Source organism: Polyodon spathula, chromosome 2 (assembly GCF_017654505.1).
Source record: "Polyodon spathula isolate WHYD16114869_AA chromosome 2, ASM1765450v1, whole genome shotgun sequence".
NCBI lineage: Eukaryota > Metazoa > Chordata > Actinopteri > Acipenseriformes > Polyodontidae > Polyodon > Polyodon spathula.
Genome location: NC_054535.1, coordinates 10,200,555 through 10,224,853, shown reverse-complemented (window position 1 = coordinate 10,224,853; position 24,299 = coordinate 10,200,555). Strand labels below are relative to the sequence as shown.

The 24,299-nt window shown below is 38.8% G+C and overlaps 2 protein-coding genes across 4 annotated transcripts in view; one reads left to right on the top strand and one right to left on the bottom strand.

The window, feature by feature from the left end:
- Positions 1 to 13,836, top strand: part of LOC121329974 — a 19,759-nt gene extending 5,923 nt beyond the window's left edge. The window contains exons 5-8 of one of the 2 annotated variants that reach the window (XM_041276133.1): positions 11,666 to 11,707; positions 12,337 to 12,618; positions 13,050 to 13,104; positions 13,208 to 13,836. In XM_041276133.1, coding sequence (XP_041132067.1) covers positions 11,666 to 11,707; positions 12,337 to 12,618; positions 13,050 to 13,069 — 344 coding nt within the window. In that variant the 3' untranslated portion in view covers positions 13,070 to 13,104; positions 13,208 to 13,836. Of the gene's footprint in view, positions 1 to 6,189; positions 6,780 to 11,665; positions 11,708 to 12,336; positions 12,619 to 13,049; positions 13,105 to 13,207 lie in introns of those variants that run through there. The other variant, XM_041276143.1, reaches the window with a different exon arrangement.
- Positions 13,712 to 24,299, bottom strand: LOC121329962 (ABC transporter F family member 4-like). 2 transcript variants are annotated; one of them, XM_041276119.1, is made up of 16 exons: positions 24,152 to 24,299; positions 22,226 to 22,278; positions 22,058 to 22,139; positions 21,739 to 21,788; positions 21,298 to 21,376; positions 20,528 to 20,586; positions 20,075 to 20,150; positions 17,468 to 17,532; positions 17,279 to 17,357; positions 17,027 to 17,079; positions 16,709 to 16,769; positions 16,524 to 16,606; positions 16,139 to 16,214; positions 15,710 to 15,869; positions 15,250 to 15,372; positions 13,712 to 14,498 (listed from the first exon to the last, which is right to left on the bottom strand). In XM_041276119.1, the coding sequence occupies exons 1-16, from the start codon at positions 24,174 to 24,176 to the stop codon at positions 14,375 to 14,377; spliced, it is 1,248 nt and encodes a 415-aa protein (XP_041132053.1). In that variant the 5' UTR covers positions 24,177 to 24,299; the 3' UTR covers positions 13,712 to 14,374. The 2 variants fall into 2 exon arrangements, with proteins under 2 accessions (XP_041132053.1, XP_041132045.1); XM_041276111.1 differs by having other exon boundaries at positions 16,691 to 16,769; positions 24,152 to 24,292.

The following is a 24,299-nucleotide window of genomic DNA, read 5'->3' as shown; positions in this document are numbered from 1 at the left end:
CTCCAACCCTCAAGAAGTCTGTAGAGTCGATGTATACGGACATCCTGAAGGACCTTATCGCATTTATGATCCAGATGTATCTGGCCTAATTACATCACAGGGTAATCTATTGCTGCACAAGTGAGTCAGGTGATCACTGTCTCTGATCTAAGTATAAGCAGACTCTGCGTTGTGTTTGATGAAGTAGTTTGTGTAGACTGATCTTCAGTTTCAGATTCCCTTCTCCTTTTATTTTGCCTGTGAAAAATAACACGTGCAAAGAAAAATAAATAATCAGTCACCTCCCACAGTACAGCTACCTATACAACCAGAGAAAACTGATCCCCTTCTGTACAAATAAAATATACAGACAAAAATAAAGGCCCCGCCACTCAGTAGGTGTAGCGAATCTGCACAGCCCTGCATACAGTTACATTAGTTGGGTTTACACATACTATCAGGGCTGCACAGAAAACAAAAATAAAATACATTATTCACACAAGTTCCCAACATAATAAGTCCCAATTATATTCCCATTTTCTCTTCCCTATATTTGAACCAATTTAATTCATTATTTATGATTTTTCCTGTCAGAATCACTATTCCGCTGTCTCGTAATATAAGCTAAATGAAATTAAGTTAACAGAAATTAAAATAAACATTTTCTAACCAATACAATAATTTGTCATACATGAAATGTGACGTTAGCTATCATACCCTTCATGTTACATACACCCCCATGTACTGCAATTGTTCAATCTGCCGTGTTAATGAACCCCGCGAAAATCCTATTTTCATTACCTCAAAAAGAACACAAAAAATCTGGATCACCTCCCTTTACATTATATAACTAAGTGAGAATAGATCTGGTGCATATATTGATAATCTAGCAAAATAATACACCTGTTACACAGGTCAAACAGTGGATTTGAAAAGGGCAAAACATTTAGTTTGAACTACACACTAAGCTAAGCAGAGTACATTGATTTTAATTGAAACATGCAAAAGTGAGTAAATATTTATTTTTGATGTGTTGAATTGCACATTGCCATTGAAAAGATCCACCAGGAGACAGAGTTGAGATGGCACTGAATTCATTTTTTTTTTCTGTGAGTGCAAGTTTCAGCAGAACGGGAGTAAAAAACGAAATAAATAATGACGTCTTGGATTTCAGTATTTTTCAAGGTCTGTGTCGGGGAAGGGTGGATATTGTGCAGAAATGTCTTTGTGTTTTTTCTGTAGTGTTTACAAACCTCTAAAATAAAAAAAAAACATTATTTGAAGTGATAAAGTCATGGTGAGTGTGTATACTAGTAGTAAAGGTATGACCCCTTCTATCAAAATGCTTTTTATGACCTCTTTTAATTGACTTATGACCCATAAGTTGATTTATGGCCTTTAAGTCCCTCCCCTTCCAGTGACGTGTTTCATCCCGCCCATATCCGGTAACGTGTTTTTATCCCGCCCCATATCCGGTGACATATTTTATGATTGACAGGATCATAGCACCCCCTCAGCCATCATTGCGTAGGCCATTTTGTTACGCCAAACGGGACCTCTGTTGGTTTTAATATGACTGTTTTTATATAGGTGAGGGTGAACTGTTAATATATATTTTATTATGGAATGATTTACTAAATTTTTTTTAAGATTTAGGGGGTAGGGCTTGTGTTAACTGGGGTCATGGGTACCTTAAAACATTTGCAGTGGAAAAAAACATGGTAAAACGTAGACAAATTAAAATGATAGTAAAAAATAAATAAAAACTCAATATCCAAAATGAAGAGAGAGAGAGAAAGAGAGAGAGAGACTTTTTGACTTTTACAATCCCTTTATTTATAAAATAGAATACAGAATAAAAACAAAATAAAGTCACTCTTTAAAAAAGAAGCCAAAACAAAACAAAAAAAAAAATACATTGGTGCAAAACACAAAACGATCCAACATTTCTCATTCCATTTAAAAAAAAAATGAGTTCAAAGGGATCTCAGTCTTTGAGTGTTTCTCACATGAGCAGAACAAGCTGCCCCTCCTCACCCATGGCACACACCCTCTCCCCACTGCACCAACATCTCTCAAAACTGTCCAGGTCGTGCACCATTTTAAAATACGCAAACTCCATCTTGATCCTGGAGACCATCAGGATCCTAAAAATACTCATAGGATTTATAAAACCAGTGTCTAAAATTTTAAAATAGCTAATTTCGCAGGACCAAGGACAAAGTTAACCAATGAGCACCCATCCCTCCATGCAAAATTATACTTTACACTAAAAACAAAAACATTTTAGTAAAAATAACCCCCAAGGAAGCCAGCAGGTTCTCTAAAAACAAAAAGGGCAGCAGCCGAGGGCAATCCACAAACAGGTGGAAAACGGTCTCCTCACGGGACAGAAGGAGCACTGGACACTGACCCCCGGCTCCGATATCTATTTGTGGCTATAATGCCATGCAGCACTCTCCACTGCAGGAGCGCTTAGGCAAGGGAAGCTTATACAACACCCTGCGGACAGGAACTTCATCAACAGGGACACCAAGTCTTTCAATTTATTAAAATGTCTGGTTTTCACACAGATTTCATAAAGAGTCTTTTTCTCATTTGTGTGGAAAGCCACCTCAGTGACCTTCTTATGTGACAGCACCTTCTTCAGGAAACGCTCTGATCTAATATTCAGTGCAGAGGTTAAAACCCTGCTTGCTTTTGTGCAGGATGCACCCTATAGCCTGGACGTCGATGGTTCAAGTCTGGGCTATTCCACAGCCGAACGTGGATGGGAGTTCCCAGGAGACGGCGCTCAATTGGCTGTGCGTCGCGGGGGGGGGGGGGGGGGGGGGGGGGGGGGGTTAGGTCAGCCACGGTGTCCTCAGCTCACTGCACACCAGCGACCCTTATAGTCTGGCCGGGCGCCTGTGAGCTTGCCTGTTAGCTGCCCGGGAGCTGCGTTGTCCTCCTACGCTGTAGCTCCTGGGCGGCTGCATGGTGAATCCACAGTGTGTAAAGAAGCGATCAGCTGACGGCACATGCTTTGGAGGACAGTGTGTGTTTGTCTTCACCGCTCCCAAGTCAGTGCAGGGGTGGTAGTGGTGAGCCGAGCCTAAATAATAATTGGCCATTTTCAAATTGGGAGAAAATAAAAAATAATTGGCAATGACTAAAATTTAAAAAAATTAATTAAAAAAAAAACCCTGCTGGCTTTCGAACTAAAAAGGTTAAAATCAATCAAATGCCCCAGTTTAGTAAAACTGGCTTTAAGAAACAAAGTGGATAAAAAAGCAAATCTAAAAACCTTACATTTAAAAATGGGGTTAAAAAAGTTCCAGCTTAAAAATGAAGGCAGTAATGGAGGTGGGTACCCTCTCAACTGCCAACAAGAAAAGCTTTACTTTTTGCCCAGTTTACTCGTGCTGAGGTTGCCTTTTCATACATTCATGACTCCAGCACAGCGATGTCTCGGTCAGTTGTGACAAACACGCTGAGATCTTCATATGTCGAGAGCTTGATAGGGGTTGCATTGGGCACAACTGGTACTGCCATACCAGGCAGTTTCCCCCTCAGCTGGTGTAGCAGGGGTTCTATAGAGAGGACATAGAGCACCCCTGAGAGGGAGCAGCCCTGCCGTATCCCCCTCTGCAGAGGGAAGGGGACAGTCAGACCGTTATTAATCTTCACAACACTAAAAACATTGTGATAAAGGAGTCTTATAAAAGAAGTAAAAACAGGGCCAAAATCCAATAGCTTTTAAAACACAAAACAGATACTCATGGTCAACTCTATCAAAAGCTTTTTCATGATCAAGCAAAATTAAACCAAAATCAACATTATAGACTTTGGATACATTAAAAAGATCTCTTAATAAAAAAAAAATTACCAAAAATCGATCTCTCGGGCACATAGTACAACTGGTCTGTGTGCACCACTGATCCAATGTTGGTCTTTAGGCGATTAGCGAGAGCCTTTGAAAGCAGTTTGTAATCGGAGCATAGCAAGGAGACAGGGCGCCAGTTCTTGATGTCACAGAGGTCTCCTTTCTTGGGTAGCAGTGTTATCACTGCACTGCGGCAGCTCAGCAGCAGCTCCCCATCCCGAACACATTCCTGCAGGACCTGGTACAGGTCCTCACCAACAGGCAGTCCATCCAGTCTGGGAGCCTTCCCTTTGGAGAGCTGCGCCACAGCCGCAGTGAGCTCTGGGAATGCCAGAGGAGTGTCCAATCCTCTGCGCTCCTCCTTGTCCAGGCTGGGGAGACCCTGGAGAAGCAGCTCCATCTCTCCCGGGTCACAGCCCTCAGCCTGAGCTCTGCAGGGCTGGAGACCTTTCTCCCCCCGGGCAGCCTCAGACAGCACATTGTCTTACACTCCATTGTCTTTCACTCCAGGCCAAAGAAGAAGGCTGTGGGGGCGTCCATATCTTTTAGTTCAGTAAAGTGGGCTCTGAGCAGAGAGCCCTTCACCTCTTCTCCTGCAGGCCCCGATACGCCCCCTCATCGCTCTAGCTGGCCAGCTGGCTCTCAAACTCAACAATCTCTCTCTCCAGCTCACTGACCACTGCATCCACTGACCTGGTGACATTATGTGTGTATTGTTGACAGAAAAGTTTGATTTGAATTTTCCCTATATCCCACCACTGTCTTAAACTACTAAAATTAGTTTTTTTCATTTTGCCAATTTTTCCAAAACAATTTAATAATTAGTGAAGTTTTTGTCCTGTAGCAGATTGTTGTTAAAGTGCCAATATGATTTTGAATGTGATTTGGTTGGTAGTGAAACAGTGATGGAAACAAAATGATGATCGGAAAAGCTACTGGGTGCTATACTACTTTTAATGAATTTGTTAATATGCCTTTGTGGAGTATAGAACCTATCCAGGCGTGCCCCTGACAGCTGATTTTGATTACATTTGTTCCATGTATATTGTCAACTTGTGGAATGAAAAGTCCTCCAAATGTTAACCAGGTCAAAAGTATTTAATACAATGGCCAGCTCCCTGATAGATTGGGGATGGGGTTCCCTGTGGTTTCTATCTTTATGAAAATCAACAGTACAATTAAAATCTACCCCCACCACGAGGAAACTGTCCAGACTGCAACCCTTGAGTACCTGACTGAGCTTTTTAAAAAATAAAATATTTTCCTCCCCAACATTTGGTGCATAAATATTAATAAAATCAATAAAAATCCCAGCGTGTTTTATCTGTACTTTTAAAAGTCGACCTTGAACAATATCCTCAATAGATAAAATCTCCGCCCAAAATCCTGGAGAAAATAAAACAGCAACCCCAGCACTAAAATGAGAATCGTGGCTTAAAATACAGTCGCCCCTCCACTCAGACTGCCAGTGAGACTGATTACTGCTGTCTGAGTGTGTCTCCTGCAATAAAATCATGTTTGAATGCTTGCTGTTTAAAAAAATCAAATAATTGTGCTCTTTTATTAAAATCCTTGCACCCATTCACGTTAAAAGTGCCTAAAATAATTCTCCATAGACAAAAATAGATTATTCAAAAATAACAAACACGTTAAAATAAAAGTTTTCTTAATAAAACTAGCCATTAAAAATGTTTAGATGCGGCTAATGTTTTCCGAACTGAGCTGACATATTTTTTAAGTCTGAATCTTTTATTTCTGGTCAAACTCATTCATAGACGATTTCCTTAATATTAAATCTGCAGAACACAAGAATAGTTTCTGGTATGGGAAGAAGGATTTAATGTCTACTCGCCTCTTACCTTCTGTTCTTTCAAGAAAATCGCTGATCTCGTTCAGTGAATACAGTTTCCCCCTCTGGCTGGCTGTCGTGTCAGAGGGCTGCGAGGTATCGGAGAGCCCATCCTCCCATCCATCCTCCTCCTCACCCGCAGAATCTCCATCAGACATCAGCATCTCTGCTACAGACCTCGCAAGCTGAGGAGTCTCTCGGGGGGGGGGGGCGGAGGCCAACAGGGCCTACCTGATTCCCGAGGCTATCCCGCCCAACACCAATCCCTTCCAGCACCGGGTCCTCAGAAATGAGAATCGTGGGTTGAGGCCCGCCTTTCTTCTGTCCTTCAGACCCGGGTTTAGCTCCACCGCAGCAGAGGGTTGAGACCCTACACTGCTGTCGTGAAAGATCATAAAGGGACCCCACAGAGACTCCTCCTCACCCGCCGCCAGGTCGGCAGCAGCAGGAGATGTTTTTTTATTAATTTTTTTAATTTTTTTTTTTTAAACTGCAGTGTACACACCGTCCTTGCCTGTGTTGCCCGGCGCTGCATCGCCCGGTTCGGATGCAGCCGCGCTGGTATCCTGCTCCTCCGCTCTCTTCCTCTGGGGCTGCGGCTCAGGTCTCGGCGGTCCTCCACCTCCACTCTCTGAACCACCCCAGCCACCTCCCCGCCACCACCACTACTACTTGTCCCTGCTTCAGATTGTAGCTTGGGCAGGTCCGTTTAAGGTGCCCCTGTTTCCCGCAAGCAAAATATTTAAAAACCTTTGTGCTGGCAAAAACAACATAATCCCTGCCCTCGATACTAAAATGCAAAGCTACATTTAAAGTTTTATCCGGGTTATCAAGCAGTACAAATACTTGTCTCCTAAAAGACATGATGTGCTTAATTTCAGGGTTTATACATCCAAAGGGAATCATTTTGATCGGTAACATTATTTTACCATATGTTAAAAGCTCTCTTTCAATCAATGAATTATTAATAAAAGGGGGAATATTTGACAATACTACATTGGTAAGAGGTGTAGATGTTACAGTGTTACGGTTACTAAAGAATCATTCAACATAATGATATATATTATAATGATAAATATTGGTTTGATGTAGATTTTTCTTCTGTTCACTCACTTTGCATTTTCTTAATTGATAAATACAAACTATTAACATGTCTATTTTTGAAAGCATTCTTACTTTACAACATTTTTTCACACCTGCCTAAAACTTTTGCACAGTACTACACACACACACACACACACACACTTGGTGTATCCTGTTTATGTAGAATATCGTTATTCACAGTGCGTTTTAAAGGACAAATGAACGTTTGAGGGTTAGGGTTAAATTGTTAATTATTCATATGATAAAAACGGGTCTACTATTATTTCGAAAATAATAATACATGTGTATTTTTTACGTTTAGGGATTACACCTTAGAAGAACAAATGGTTATTATAACAGAATTTAGCCATGTGTTAAAAAGATGTTAAGTATCCCTTTGAATAGCCTACAATTGGCTAATCCATGATACTGCACTGGTGTAGTTTTACAAATCAATTCTTAAAAACTATTGGATGTTTGGTACAGCTTAGAGGTTATATATATATATATATATATATATATATATATATATATATATATATATATATATATATATATTTTTTTTTAAAAAAAGCAGTTTTTTAAGGGCCCGTCCTCGACCCAAGCTCTTCTTGAAAGCCTCTGTTACAGCCTTAGATGTTCTATTTTCAACGGTAACACCCAGGAGAATTTGGACAAAATATCAATACACGTTAACATACATTTGTAACCAACGTTTTCTTTTGACAAACTAGTCATATCCACTAAATCAGCTTACCACTGGTAATCAATATCACAAGCATAAACTCGATTTCTTTTAAAGTTGCTTCTGGAGGGTATATGAATCTTGTTCGGATAGCCAAGATGTTAACAAGGGACCGTCCACCTTAAAACCATCATTACCCAAGGCCCTTTGAAGGGCTTGAAGACCCCCAAAACTCCCAGGATCATAGTATATATTTTTTCATGCGATTACGGGCCATTCCCTCAGTTAAAAGTATAACAAATGCAACGTGTATTCTGTTCTAAATGTTTTTATACAGAGTTTATCAATCAACACAGAACTTTTTGCAAGTTGTATAAAGTTCATACATAAAAGGGGTTGTTCGTCCATTAAACATGATACAGTGTCTTGTACAATCTGTGGTATATCAGGCTGTAAACCACAGTCTATCTGGTAAAGACATACTTCAGATACATAGGCATACAAAACAATTATATGTACATACTTACAGGATTCTATTTCATTAAACATTTGAGATTTCATTCTCTTTAGGAACTCATTTAAGGGGGTATTACTTTGTACAGAGTCTGTAAGTATTATAACCCATTCTTCAAGTTGGAGTCAAGATATGCCCCATATTCAACAATAAAACATGTCACCAGATATGGACGGGGTAAAACACGTCACTGGATATGGACGGGGTAAAAGCCATAAATCAACTTATGGATCATAAATCAATTTAAAAAGGGTTATAAAAAGCATTTTGACAGTAGGTGTCATACTTTACTACTTCTACTGACAGAATCCCCAGTTTGTTTTCATTTAGACAGCGGTTTATTCCAGCTCTGAGACGAATGTAGCTTGAAATGTTATATTATTCTCCATGGGCATTTTTTACATTTTCATAGAAATCCCCGAGTATTTTGAAAAGATTTTCTAAAGATGTGCATTTTCCAGGGTTGAGACAATTTGTTTTTTGTTTCAGTCAGTCCTGAAAGACAGCGATTTGTTCATTTTATCATTTATTTTTGTTTTGCTATCTTCCAATGAATATAATTGTTCTTCATCCTACTTACTACTTTTTTTTTTTTTTTGCAGTTTTATAGTTGCTGTACACCTGTAACAACAACAACATGTTATTTACATAGTGCCTTTCATAGCAAGTATTCCAAGGCACTATACAAGACCTAAGCAAACTAAAATAAAAGGTACAATTAGGTACAGTTAAAAAACAGTTAAAAGTAGTTAGGTACAATTACAAGCCAATTTAAAATAGTCTTTAAAGAAGTTTTTTAAAAACTCCAGAGGGTCTGAACTTTTAATATAATTTGGGAAGGAGTTCCAAAGTCTGGGTGAATAAACAGAAAAAGCAGTGCCATCCTGAGTGCGCAGGGTAGAGTTAAGAACAACCAAGAGACCAGCCTCAGAGGAATGCAGGCTGCAGGGCCATAGGGAGTAAGCAGGTCAGCAATATGTGAAGGAGCAGTGCCAGTTAGAGCTTTATAGGTTAGCACTGTAATTTTTAAAATCAATAATAAAGTTAACAGTCAACCCATGGAGTTGACATAGTACAGGTGAAATATGATCACAAGCTTTTTATCTAGTTAGAAATGTAGCACCTGACCGCCGAGACAGAGCAGGGGAAGGCCACAAAAAGGACAAAATAGTATAGCCTGACTACGCCACAGAGGAAATTACGCACTCAGAATTAAAACAAATGGTAAAACATGTCTCTTAAGTAGGTTCTTTTATAGAGTGTGGAGCTGGGATACAAATCAGAAGGAGCACACAAACTACAATGATTAAAATTAATTCCAGATTTTATTTGGAGAGGACACAGCCTTGGATCATAAATATGCACAATAACAAACAATACTACTACCATTGACAGTATGTAACGGTGCAGATGTGACAAAAGAGTTAAGAACACTTATATATCAGCTGCAAAAATGCTAATAAATACTAATCAGAATAGTAAAATAAACAAATCAAATACACCAAACACATCTTTAAATCACACATATACAAACCAATAAAAACAAACGGTCAAAGTGCAACACATTGCTATTATAATTAACTATTCCATTTTTTATACACACAAAGCAGGTGGGTTATTTCTGATAGTGCAGACCATTTATCAAGTAATCACACTGCAAGCTGGAGACTAGTCCTATTACAGGAATTTAACAAAAACAGTCATAATAATGATTTGCATTACATGAGAGTAGAGTACAAGTACAGTACATAAAAACAGAATCAAACAACCAGGGGGATATCTAAAAGAACGGAAGCATTAAAACACAAACTAATGGGGGGAGCGGCAAGCTGTCAGGACATCAAGCGTGTGGTGGTCCAAGAGTAGCCAGCTATGTAATGAAAACAAACTTCCTGCTTTGAAACAATAAGTTCTAAACTAGTCAGTCCATTGAAGGATTTCACGACAACCAACGAAGGCAGCTGACTAGAAGATCCTAATCAAACTGGCTTACTCACGTCTCATACTTCAATGTTACTGCAGCTACTCACAGACCACATACAAAATCCTTTTAAACACACTGCCATGGCATTGCACAGACTGCTGACCAGCCATACGGTCACCTCCCGTTCCCTTACATTCTGCTTCCTATTCCGTTCTCTCCTTGTCTATAAAACCCAGCCTTTTAAATGATCCAGGTAATGGGGATCATCCTTTGATTGGTGCAAGGACAGGGACAAAAGATGAGGGGGCATTTGAAAAATGAAAGTAATGAAAACAATAAACAAACACAAAAGTAGCGACCTGCTACATCAGGATACGAGCAGCAGCATTCTGGACATGTTGGAGCCTTCTAAGAGTATTATTAGGAAGGCCACAGAACAAAGCGTTGCAGTAATCCAATCTCGAGCTGATGCGTGCATGAACTAACCTTTCTGCACCTACTGATGATAGATAAGGACTTAAACGGGCAATATTACGGAGGTGAAAAAAGGCTGTCCTAACAACACTGCGAACGTGAGATTCAAAGGTTAAAAGGAATCCATAACAACAGCCAGGTTCCAAATACTAGAACTGACTTTAATATTGAAACAATCTAATGACAGGGAGGAGAAAGTAACTCTGTGCAAATTATTTATTGTAAACAAGATTGCTACCGATACTTTAAATTCTGTGGGCAGCGCAGTGATTTTGAATATATGACAAAGCTCCTAACAAAGCTCCTACTTTGATCAAAATGCTAATAGTTCATCGATCAAGTCTTCTCCTTCAAGATGATCCAACTAAATTTAATGTGTCCAAGTATTATTTTACCCCCAATTTTCTGTTAATTTGGAATGCTCAATCACTTTTCCCTCGCCACAGCAATTCCCTACATGGCTCAGGAAACCCGCAGGTTCAGTGCATGTCTTTCGATCCCACGACCAAGCCAGCTTCCTTTATCACCAAGGAACTTGAAAGCGGATGTCAGCGAGTCAGAGAGCTGTACTACAGTGATGCCGTGACACCTGCAGAATTACTTACAGTCACACTGCAACTGGCAATTCTCAGCAAAGTGTGGGCACAAGCTTCCTACTCCACCCTTTACTTCAGGGTTTTCTTGCTCTTCACAAATCTATCACGCAGTTTTCTCCACTGAGCTTTACATTCTCTCCAGTCGGTTTCTATTTTTTTTTATGAATGAAAGTTGGTTTACACTTCAGATTCTGACATCATTTTTTCAGCGACAGGTTGGAATTACGTATCCACACTCTTGCGACATGCATCTTTGTTGGAAAGTCGTACAGCCTTTTCTCATGCGTCTGTGACCTGAAATCGCATAGGGTCAGATAACGTTAAAAAATGTCAACATTGGCTGCATGGTCGGAGTGAAGCTGCACAGCTTTTATAGCGTTCCGTGCCTGACGAATTACAATCAACTGCGACAGAACTAGCCCTAATGTACACCAATGCTGTTTCTGTTATTTGGGCATCTCTATACTCCAAGTGCGGGGTTACATGAATGTGGATGTTTACGCAAGAGTGTGGCTGACTTAATTCCAACCTGTCGCACAGGTTCGGAGACCAGAGACCAGAAACGATGTCGGAGTCTGAAGTATGAACCAACCTTTAACCTGCTCACCACATTGCTGCGTTTCTACCAGATGAACCAATCTGGGGCCTGATCAAAACTGAACTTAAACCTGTTCCCTTTTAAATATATTTTTCCAGATAATAGAAGATTACTCACTACTACGCCTGAACAGAACGAAGGTAGGTTCCTTTATATCAGGAGTCACCAACCCTGGTCCTGGAGAGCTACCGTGGCTGCTGGTTTTCATTTCAAACAATCTCTCGCTTACTTAATTGAACTAATTATTGGCTTTATTAGTCACAATTAACAGGTGTTCCAGATCTTTAGACACTGATGATGTAAAGACACCTATAAAACCTGCCGGATAGGGGCACTACAAAACCAGGGTTCGAGGCCCCTGCTTTATATCATAGCCACTGTGATACGCTCTATGATGTATAAATTTGTGTTTGTCTACAAGAAAACTTTGTTGACATAAGACAAAGACTTAGTTTGGAAAACAGCCAGTGTTCAGTAAGACATGCACACTGAGAGCTGTCCTTTTCAATTTTAAAAATGATATGTTAATTGTTATCATACTAGGGTTTGATAACAGTTAACAGATAACATTTTTAAAACTGAAAAAGCATGTTTAAAATGTGCTTGTTTCTAACGTGCACACACAAGATCACAATGCAAAAGGAAGTGCATAACAGTTATCTATGGAATTATTTCATCAACTACACCCCTTAAATAAAACGTCCTCACATATTTGTGTTCATTCAGTTGTTTAAAATGAGGCCTCAGTCTTTTTGTTTTTCTATTTAAGATGTCAGCGACAAATTCCTGTATACTGTGTTGGGTAACGTCACTGATGTAGACTGGAAACACTTAATGAGAATCCTTGGCCTCACTGACCCTGAAATGGAGGGAATTAAGCAGGAACACTTATTTGATATTAAAGAGCAAAAATATCAGATGCTGCAGCTGATTAAACAGAAGAAAAGAGAAAAAGGGGAGACTGTTTCAAAAGGGGAACTACAACAAGCTTTACAAATCCTCAAGCTGACAGATGTGCTATCCTGTGTTGAAGCCGGGAGTCATACCTCAGGTAGCATTTTCACCTTATTGAACGCAGTTTTGGTAACTGACAGATACCACATGACATACAATACTTGTGTCAAGAGGCTAAATGACTGATCAACTTGCTTTACAACAGTTTTGGTTGCTCCAATATTTCTTTACATCACAAAAAACAGCAGAGGCTCCACTTTTACCCTTTAAATCGATGTTACTAGTCTGCTACATATTCTAAACTGGGTGATTTATTAACATTACCAAATATAATAAATATAAAACACACGGGTTACAGACAACTCTACTAACTGCTAGCCCTTTATTATCTAATTTGTATAATATTTGGCATGTATTTCTGGGAATAGGGCACACAGAAAAAATAAATAAAATACACCACTTAATTCTCTTAAAATAATGTAATTTCATGTATTTGCTCTAACATCCAGTGTTATTTGTTTTCCATAGCACCTGCTACCTTGGGCTGAGCAAGATGATGTTATTTGTGTTCCTTTAAAACAAGGTAACAAAATCGAACCCTTATAATTTACAAACCTAAAATAGTAGAATTAAAACAAATGTCTGCATAATACCAATTAGCTTACCTAAAGTGTTTTTTTGTTTAGTTTTGTTTTGCTTAGGTGTAAAACAACTGGACCTTGAATCTGGAGACATCTGAAATACAAGAATCAAGACTGCCAGCCAGGAATACAACTTCTAACGACTTATGAATCTAATCAGACGGACTGGCGCATTCACACAGAACAGGACACAACCGTTCACCTCACACATCAACCACACTGACGCATTTATACAGTCAGGACACAACCATTCAAACCAGTCATGTAACGTACTGAACTATAGTGAGACGACCATCAATGCTTTTTGATCTTGCATTGTTTTTAGTATTATACTATATTAAATTATTCTTAAATTTGCTTCCATTTATAAATTGTATCTGTGTATTTCAAAAAATGTCTGGACAGCTCTCCTGGTTGATTCATACACAAGGCATCCAGGTTTTATAAGTTTGAAAGTAGCAAAACACTTAAAATCAGGATTCTAAAACTGATGTTTTAATGCTAAAAGGTGTACAAATGATGACCAAAAAACACTTCTAACACAGTAACTGAAGAAAAGGATACAGCTTTTTATATGTGGTTACCAATTTGAAACAACAGCACATCATTTGTTTCAACAAACATTTTCACTCAAGATAAACATGGTGTATTAAAAGGGCAAACTTTTTTCATGAGTCTTTTGTTTTCTTTTATAACAAAAGTACATTACAGTTAATGTTTGTAAAATTAAGAAAACCAATCAAAACATGAAGTTACAATATAATAAAAAAGAAATACATACCTGCACTGCATTACAACATTCATAGAATGAATATGACAACAGTCATACAGTTTCTTTTTTTTTTTTTTTAAACATAAAAGCATACTTTTGGATATATTTACATAGTTTTCCATAGGCTTCCAAAATATCGATTTGCATGTATAACAGAGGCAAAATGACTCCTTCTATGGCTTCGAAAACCACTGGAGCAAGAACATACAGTTTAAGTAAACATTCTTTATATGCTGTACAGATGGTTAACCTACGCTGATTAAATGACAATCTCATAATCAATTTAATTAATTATGCAGAAATGCTCAGTCTTCAAATCAAACCCATTAAATCAAACATCAAATGTATCTATTTTTAAAACCTGCCACCTTGACTACCTATTTAGGCAGTCCTGGATTAGGAACTCCCACAACATTCACTACCTCTGACAGCATTTCAGTTTATCGCTTGGTCCTTTTAGAAGGGGGCTCCTCTGTTTTTTGTCCCCCCCGTGTGCGGGCCGCAGGGGGACTGGTTTCACGTCTACGTCCCTGCTTACTTGCTGGGGAGGGCTGGACTCTTGATCTATACAAAAACAAAATAGCGAAAATACAGTCTGGGTTTCTCAATACGTCATCATTATCTCAATGCAACACTTTACAAATGTGAGACCATTTACAGGCTTTATATACACAGTATACATAAGTTACACTTACCACTCTCAGTAAATGACATCCTTGCAAGGACTCTTGAACTAATTGAATGGACTCTTGAACTGATCAAATCAACTAATCAATTGTTAACTGCTACCAACGACTGAGCAACAAGGCATTAAGCATTAATATACTCTGAACCCTTTGCAGTCATATGTCAGGCCAGGTCTCGAGACCGATAGGAGCCGAGAGAAGCTGAACAGAGAATAGAGATAACATGGACGTAACAAAGGAAGGAAGCTGCTTCTACATCCGGCGCTCAAAGAATATCACAGACATTTGCAGAGCTTTTTGAAAAGTTACAGTAATAAAATAATGACTTGGATTGCATTATTGAGGAATTTGGTGATAAAACAAGTGATTTATCAGTATGCACGTCTAAAAATACAGCAAACAAGGGGTGGGGCTTGGCTGTCGATACAGTACAGTGTCCTTTTGCGATTCAGTGCCTTTTAAACCTGTTTTACTCTGAAAATATATATTTTAAACAGCACGTGTGTAAATAAATTGGATCTGACGCGTCTGACAAGCGCTGAATAAATGGACTGCAAAAGAGTTAAATGAGCCATCTAAATAAATAAATAAAAATAAATACATAGTCTCACTCTATTATCCACCCATACCGTGTTGTTGTAGCATGAGCAGGGGATGCTTTTTCCTTGGCGGATGTAGAAGGTTTTTCCCGGACAGAGTCTGAGGTGTCGAGTTTCCTGACTGCCCGTGTAGAAGGTTTACTGGGTTTGTTTCTAGAAGAACAGAACAGCATCAAAACAAAGGTATTCAAATGAATCAATGATACATTTTTATGAAGGAAAAAAAAATACATTGCATTAGTGGGGAATTTATATAATATGAACTAAATGAAAAAATGGAATAACCTAAATAAAACAGCTTCAATTCAAGCCTATTTTTGTTTCTATTGTAGATATGGTAAAAGTTTTGCTTACAATAAAAAAAAAAATGACAATCTCGTCATGGCACACTTAAATTCAGACATCATGTGCTATTCACTATACATTTAATCCAGCCTTACACGATATACAGGAACTCGATCAATTCCCTTCATGTTGACTAAGGCATTACCTCTCAGCCTCCAGCCTCGAAGCAGAACGTGTAGTAGCTCTTATCTGTGTCTCCTCCTCCTCCTCCCCTTCCTCCTCATCATCACCGTCATCTTCTCCTTCCTCATCCTCATTTCCTTCCAGTTCAGTTTTTTTATCTTTCTTATCCGAATCTTGCTTTTCTTTTTGAAAAAAATTAAATAAAATGGCTTATAAAGGTAGATTACACATATTAAAAGGGAGTAATGGCTTGCGCCATATTGAAGTGAAGTAACTGACACATTATGCTGAGGAACTAACAAATGAAAACCCACAACACAGGTAATTCCATTTCAGCAATTTCTTTTTTGAAGTATCTACGGTATGTGATCTCTCTGGATTTTCAAGTGCTGCCCAATGAGCTCACTTTAAGGTTCACGTATTGTTAAATGAGGAATTAAAATAGACATACCCGATTCCTCTGCTGGACTACCTTTGGAGGATCTTCGAACATTTTTCTTCTCCATTGTTTTTTCTTTGTCTTCATCCTACAATAGAAAAAAAAAAAAAAAACTCAACATACAAATTGCCATTTAACAGTTTCCACCAGATAAATAGGACTGTTCATGTTCACATTTCTTGTAATGTCCTCCAAAATGTATGTTCTTGATTTCTGCAACCCATACTACAGCATATGAAAATGTAAAAATGCAGGCTTACTTTTTCATGTCAAGATGTAATGCTATATTGCTTGTTTCATACTTTGTAAATCCTCAAAAATCAGAAACGGGGCAGTGATTTGGCTGTTTCTCTTTTTTGAGTTAAGCAGGCAGCTGTGTATTCAAAAGATGGCTTACATTTCTTGCTTTTGTATCATTTGTTCTTTCTTCTTCCTCGTCATAGTCTTCGTCCTCGTCTCCTGGCTCCTCGGTTGGACTACCTGCAAAGAGCAAAATCCAGAAATCAACCAAATCAAGGTCTGTTGTGAGGGTTTACGTATTCTTCACTCTTGATGAAATCTCACCACTGTCACTACACGCACGCTTTGGAGGCCGTTTCTTTGGTGCAGGTTTCTTATCTTCAGACTTTTCAGGTTCATTCTCCTGAAATGACACATTTAGATTAAAAGTAGATGTCCTAGATTGAGGGTCCACATACACCTGGTCTGATTTTGTGGCCTAGTCAAAAATACTTTTTAATTTCGTAAGGAGTTGTTGGCATACCCGTGTCTCCTGTGAAAACAGATTACATGGAGATCTGTAACGTATGGCAAATTTCAAGAAAATGCCCTTGAAAAAAAGTTACACATTTCCATAATTATAACAATGACTATTTGTTTAAAATGTTAAAACACACTCACATCATCTGACTCATCAGATTCTTCAGAACACTTTCTCTTTCTGGTTGACTTGCCTAAAAAATAAATAAATAAAACAGAAATAAATGGCACAGGGGCCTAAATAAAACAATCTGAAATCAGAACAAAGTTACAACAATCCCAACAGTCTACCTTTCTTGCTTAGCTATGTAAACCTCAATAGAATCTCAGTGCATTGGCCACAGAAATGAATAACACTTGTCTCCATACAGTATTTCTAGTCATATGACTCACTTGTATCTTTGGACTCCTTGGGTGGATACTTTGCTCTTCCCCTTTTTGTGACTTTTCCCTCATTTTCTGTCTCTTCCTCCTAAATGAAAAAAAAATAAATATCCATATCGATAAGGTTTTTTTGTTCTGTTTTTTTTTTTTTTTTTTTTTTTTTTTTTTTTTTTAAATGTACCAATGAGTCAAACTTACATCTTTGGAATCTGCATCAGGGGTCTGTCTATTCTTTTCTTCATTTTGCATCTTTGATGGTTTATCTATAAATAAAATCAAATTCAGCTTTAAAAAGAGCAATACCACTTCAAAATAATAAGAACATAAGGCCAAGAGGAGGCCATTCGGCCCATCTTGCTCGTTTGGTTGTTAGTAGCTTATTGATCCCAGAATCTCATCAAGCAGCTTCTTGAAGGATCCCAGGGTGGCAGCTTCAACAACATTACTGGGGAGTTGGTTCCAGACCCTCACAATTCTCTGTGTAAAAAAGTGCCTCCTATTTTCTGTTCTGAATGCCCCTTTGTCTAATCTCCATTTGTGACCCCTGGTCCATGTTTCTTTTTTCAGGCTGAAAAAGTCCCTTGGGTCGACACTGTCAATACCTTTCAGAATTTTGAATAATCTAAGCTAAATACACAAGTATTAACACTAGAAGCCCCGCAACGGTCATTTTGGCGTTTTTTGGTTTTAAAATGCAATTTTCTCCAGTCGTGTAATACATATGGGGTTGCGTGTTCATGTACCTTTCTGTCAGTATGTATTAAATATGCTCAGAAAGCATGAAACACGGGAGTGAAGAAATAAAGGAGTTAAAGCCCTGGGAGGAGTCACACTGACAGCCACACACAAAACAATTGTATTTTAAATTATACAGAACGGTATTGTGCTTTATTATTTTTATATACCAGTTTGCACTGTGTTTAGGTGTAATCAGATTAGTCTCTACTCTCTGTCAGAGTGAATGACTGACAGTCTATAGTTTTCAATCAGCCTTTTGAAGGCTGATGCCTGCTTGCCAGCTGTGCTGCTTTGGTCAGTCGATTAGCATCGGGACTAATGAAAATAAATACCAGAGACCGCAGAGTTTTACTACGCAACAAAATATGGAGTTAATGTTTTGGATAAGTTAGCATGGAAGTATTCCGTGAAAGCTGGCTCCCGACGGTGGTCTGTTCAGGTGTTTTACAATGTATTGGATCTAGCAGCCATCAACTCCTGGGTACTTTACAAAGTATGCACAGCGAAGAATTTACCAAGGAGACAATACATTTTACAGTTAACACAGGAACTTTGAAAGAAGCATTTGGAACATAGGGAGACTGCTAAGCGTGTATTTATTGAGAGCCACAAGAAACACCAATGCCAGGCTGGCAAGTGCAATAAAATTTTTTAAGAAAAGCTGTGCCCTGTGCAGAAAGGCGGCGTGGACAAGCGCATTATCTGTGTGCACCGTCTGTAAAATGTTTTTTTTTTTCTAAGTTTATTTATCTACGTTGTTCAGTTGTTTAGTTGTTTTTTCTTATGTTGTAAACCAATGTCTGTTCAGATGATTATTTATTTACATTTTCTTGTTTTGATTTGTAAAATAAATAGACATACATATACACGTACTGGACAAAAAAAAACTGAAATAACTGGGTAAATGAGGGATGTAAATGTATATTGAAAGCAAGGGCTTCCACACAGGTGTGGCTCATGCGTTAATTAAGCAAATAACATCCCAGCATGCTTAGGGTCATGTACAAAAATGCTGTACAGGCCTGGTTGCCTGAGGAGACCTCAGTGACTTTGAAAGAGAGGTGATTGTTGAGACGCGTTTAACAGGAGCTTTTGTGACCAAGACAGCTCAACTTGCTGATGTTTCACGAGCAACGGTGTCTAAGGTGATGTCGGCATGGAACTCCAAGGGAAAGATATCATCAGCAAAGGGCAACAGTGGGCGGAAGCGCATACTCCAGGATTGTTATATCCGTGCATTAATTAAAAGTGCAAGGCAAAACAGGCGAGCAACTGCACATCAATTGACTGCAAATTTCATACTGGGGCGCGAGCAGCCAGTTTCAGCAAAAACAGTCCGTCAAGAATTCCACAGAGCGGGATACCATAATCGGGTTGCAGTGCACAAACCGCTCATCACACCTGGCAATGCACGTTTGCGAGTTCAGTGGTGCAAAGAGCACAGGCAATGGACTACTGAGCAGTGGAGAAATGCGATATGGTCAGATGAATCAACCTTCACCATGTCCTCAACAAATGGACGAGTGCACGTGTGGCACCAAACTAAAGAACTCTACAGCCCTGAGTGCTTGGTTCCAACAGTGAAGGGTTCTTTTGGTTCCTTAATGTTGTGGGGCACATTTTCCTGGCATAGTTGGTTGCACTCATTCCCTTAGAAAGCATGGTCAATGCTAATCGCTACTTAATGGTACTGAGTGATCATCTTCACCCTATGTTGCAGCAATTCTTTCCTGCCGGGGGGGGTCTAGAACATCAGAAAGACCGCTGTGGGGCTTCTAGGTATGTTGCTGCCTTACACTTTTAGATAAGGTAATAAGTTGCATTATGTTTTGAAAGATGCTTCTACACAAGTATTATTCAAGAACATGTAGTGTTCCCTTGGTGATGCTGATTTCTCAAGCTGCTAATGTATGACACATAACCAAACAACTGTTATAAGCATGTAGAAAATAGGATTACTGTTCCTGGCTTTCTACGTATAAAACACATCACATATCCAGGGTTGTACAACAGTGAACATTATGCCTTTGAAGCTTTGGCATTATTGGTTCCCTTTTATCAACTTGCCTGTTTCTTTGGAAAGCTGTTTTGGAGGCCTTCCCCTGCGCCCAGACATCTTTTGTTCAGTTCTTTCATCTTCTTTCTAAAATAAAAAGCTTACTTTTATGAAGTTGTGTTTCTTGCATGCTTGACACTACCATTGATAAGTATATGAGCTCATTAAGTGACACACCAGTGTAACACAACTGTACTACTTTACCTGGCACACCGGGCTAGCTCACAATCCTCAGACTACTTTCAACATTAGAGGCCTAGGTTTGAATGCCACACATGGTGATCTCCAGTTGGAAGCATTCCAGCACCTAGCATGTGCTATGACCCCTAACTTCTCAACACGAACAATCCAACAAGGAAGGATTGTGCTTGCTGAAGTACCGACTGTTAGCCTGGACATGCAACCAAGACTGTATTCACAAAGCTTGAACTCCTACAGTTTTAATGCGTAGTTAATCACCCTACCTCATCCTGTTTTTGTTCAGAGTCAACATCTGGCTTTTCTTCAGCCTCATCCTGATTGCCTAAATGAATGGGACAAAACAAAGGAATTAATGTAACCTAAATATACCTTAACCCTTTCAGGAACACGCATTTTTCAGTGGGATGCTCCCCCAGGACCATTTTTGGATGCATTGGATTCTATTCCTATAAAAATCCACTCAAAATCTATTCTACACAGTACCATCTTGGAAATGGTGTAATTTTTTTCAGAACACTCTGGGGAACACTATAAAGTACTTCAGAAACCATACAAACTTTTTTTTTTGTTTTAAGTTATGTGTTTTTTATTATGTATTCTGCTTTAGAGATACATGTAGAAAAACGTGTTATTCTATGACCCAAGGGACCTTGCAATACTTCCTGAAAGTTTTGTAATATTGATGTTTGGGCAAATTACAAGACATTGTTTAACCTCAGTGATTGCAATGACATAATACACATTTATTCTCAGGGTCTTTATAAGCAATAATGGAAACTACTCGATTATTTTCTCAAAATAAAACAAAAAATATACATTCATTCCATTATCAGTAATAAGGACCAAAAAAAAAAAAAAAAACCACCAGTCCCTCCTCACCTATCCATTGATATGTGTTGCAAGCCTGTACTGCAAAGTACAATGGCCCTGTAAGTCATCAAAGCAAAGTGCTTTTTTTATCGTGTTCACACGATCGCAGTCCTTAAAGGGTTAAGTCAGCTACTCAAACAGGTAGATTTTCATTCACACTTGCCTGTTTCTTTCCCTTGTGCAGCAGACCGTCTCCCCCTGCGTAAAGGAGTTTTCTTCTCAACCTTCTCTGATTTTCTCTCCTACAAAACAAACAATTATTATTTATTTTTTTTTTTTAATTTAGAAGGAATTATTTTCTAAATTCTAAGTGTTACAGCATTCTTCCCAACTACATTGTCCTTATTAAAAAATATGTAAGTGGCGCAAGTAGCATCCAAGGTAAAATTAAAATAAAAGATCAGCAATAGCGACCAAATATAGCTGTTATCTTTGATTTGTGCTGCAGCTGTTTCTATAGGATTCAGCTGGACGACACACTGTTTTGGGTTTCTTCCAGTTATTAACAGGCCAAGCAGCCCTACTAATGTGCCACTTGCCTGAGTGGTCTTTACCTAAACAAGATGTAGCTTTGTTTCCTACTTAATTATTTTTTTAAACTTACATCTCCAGAGTTTTCAGCCTTTTCCTCTTCCTTCTCTTTAGATGATTTACCTAAAAAGAGGACAAAAATTTAAAACAAACAGATCTAGCAAGAATATTCAGGCGTCAAACTTGGTAAATGTTGTGTAAGCTGCATGAGATCTAGTCTTCAGCAGCTCAACAAAGTTTGAACTTGATTAATCAAGCCAAGAGCCAAAAACAGAAGGCCAACTAAAATGACTACAATTCCCACAATCATATAGCACACTAATGCCGAAGTAGAATTGTACCGCTTCATCGCATTTGGAAGTGCCAATCATGAAACTAATAAAATCGCTTACCAGTTTCCTGGAGTGGAGTGGAGGGCTGTTTGGAAGACCTTCCTCTGCGAGGAGGCTTAGTTTCCTTTTCAGATTCTTCATCCTGCAAGTCATTGCAACAGGTAACTCAAGCCTGTTGAATGTGCTTACACAGACATTTTGACTGGCAGATCATACCCAAATACTTACACTTTCAAACTTCTGATCATCATCATCTTTATTCTCTTCCTTGGGTGTTTTGCCTTTAAAAAAAAAAAAAAAATGTAAATTATATATATGAAACATTAGGGCTGCCTGATTAACAGATTAAATCAGACCGATTAATCAACTAAACAGTTGATTGCAGATTAAATTTTATTTTACAATTTAAATCGTGCATTAAAAATGCACTCTGGGCAGACAGCAATGCGTGCTGCTATTTAGGGAAGTGCTGATTTAAAGCACATACTCTCTCTCCCTGGAAGTGGTAGGACACTGTGGTTTTAAGCATGTATAAATTACAAATGTTACATTTCCATTAAATCTCCACAAGCTTTTTGTTTTTTTCACCCATATTATAGTGATTACTTCAGCAACATTGTGTAAAGAAGCAATTCAGTATGTTACATAAACACTTCTCAACAGTAAGAATCAATTATTGTCTTGTTTTGTACAAGGGTTGCTGATAGTGTGCTACGGGTGTATATACGTAATTGGAACTAGAATGTTTATCTATGTTGATTTAAACTATTGCCAAACATGTGTCTGCAAAGTTACTTGTATGCATGGTAACCAGAGCTGTGGTGAACGCTGTGGTAAAATCCAGCATGGCACATGTACCCTGAATAACACAATAAACTGATGATTTAGTTATAAACCTCAGTTTTTTTGTTTACATGTTTGTGCATTCCCAATAATTTTGCTGTTTAGGGGTTACCTCAGATTGGTTAAATAGTAAGAGAAACTGTGCTGCTCTGGCCCTTGGGGCTTGTGTGACTGGAGTTATCAGGTCCTTAAATCTGTTTCATTAGGGTAAAAGGACAGAAAGGTAACATTTGTTACATTTACTAAAACACAAATAAAAATAAAACTGGTTTTAAAAAGACCACATTCCCATTGGGAATATTTTATTTTATTTTTTTAGATTCTATTGATTTAAGTACAGGCGATCCTTCAACTTTTGACTTACGACGCACAGCACTTATGACTCTTTTGCATTGTTACCCTGCTTCGACTTTATGGCATCGATACGGCATTTACGACACAGCGAGACCTGAGCCAGGCGTCATGTCCGCATGCTCGGTGTCCGAACTGCAGTACCTGCCGTGAGTTAGTCTAGGGGTTTTTTTTTATGCATATAACTTTTTTTTTTTTTTTTAAATATATTTGTCGTTAATGTCTGAGCAAAACAACTGACTCAAAATGAAACATAAGCTGTGAACTCTGTCACTTCAGGCGATTGTATTTCCTGCTGGGAGTACCACATACACACAACAAACATGTCACTGGAAAGCCCAGAGTCTGTACTTTTAAACAGGTCAGGTAGGTGTCGCAGTAATATGCGCGTAAACACCAGGCCAAAATGCATCTTTTTACACCCAAGAACTTGACAGCAGATGTCTTCAGGCTACCGGCCTCTGGAGGACAAAGACCAATCTCCGTCCCCAAGCTCACTCTGCACCTGGCCTGTAGGAATCCCCTGCAAAGACCTGCTGCCTCGCACAACCAGGATTCGAACTTGCAATCTCTGGTTGTAGGACTCACCCTGCACGTTGCGCAGCAGTGATGATCAAAACTCAATGCTTGTTAGGATAGAGCCCATCACCACAAAAACCCTTGGCTTGCCATTAATCAGTACGATTAAACTGACGTACGATTGTCACAGGCCTGCTGAAAGAAGACAAGCACATTTTCTTGACATTCTTTTTTACTTGTCCTGGTCACCTTCGCTGGAGTGGATGCTAGCTTGGATGTTTTTAAGCTAGAGAAATATTTTGACACAGCAGCCCAACTTTATAAACTGAAAGCACTACGTGTGTATATAAATCCTTGACTTGAACTGGTCTGCTGTTTCAGGTGGAGTTATTTTCCCTAGACTGTACCAGCAGCAGTCATTTTAGGTTTGCAGAAACATACTGGTTCCCTTTGCTCTCGCAGGCATTTCAGATGATCTTCCCCGACGCAGTGGCCTTTTGTCTTCAACTGATTCGTCCTCCTAAAATGTATTGTAAAAACAAGATGGAAATGACAAAAACCTGCTACATTTTTGATTGAGCATCTTAAT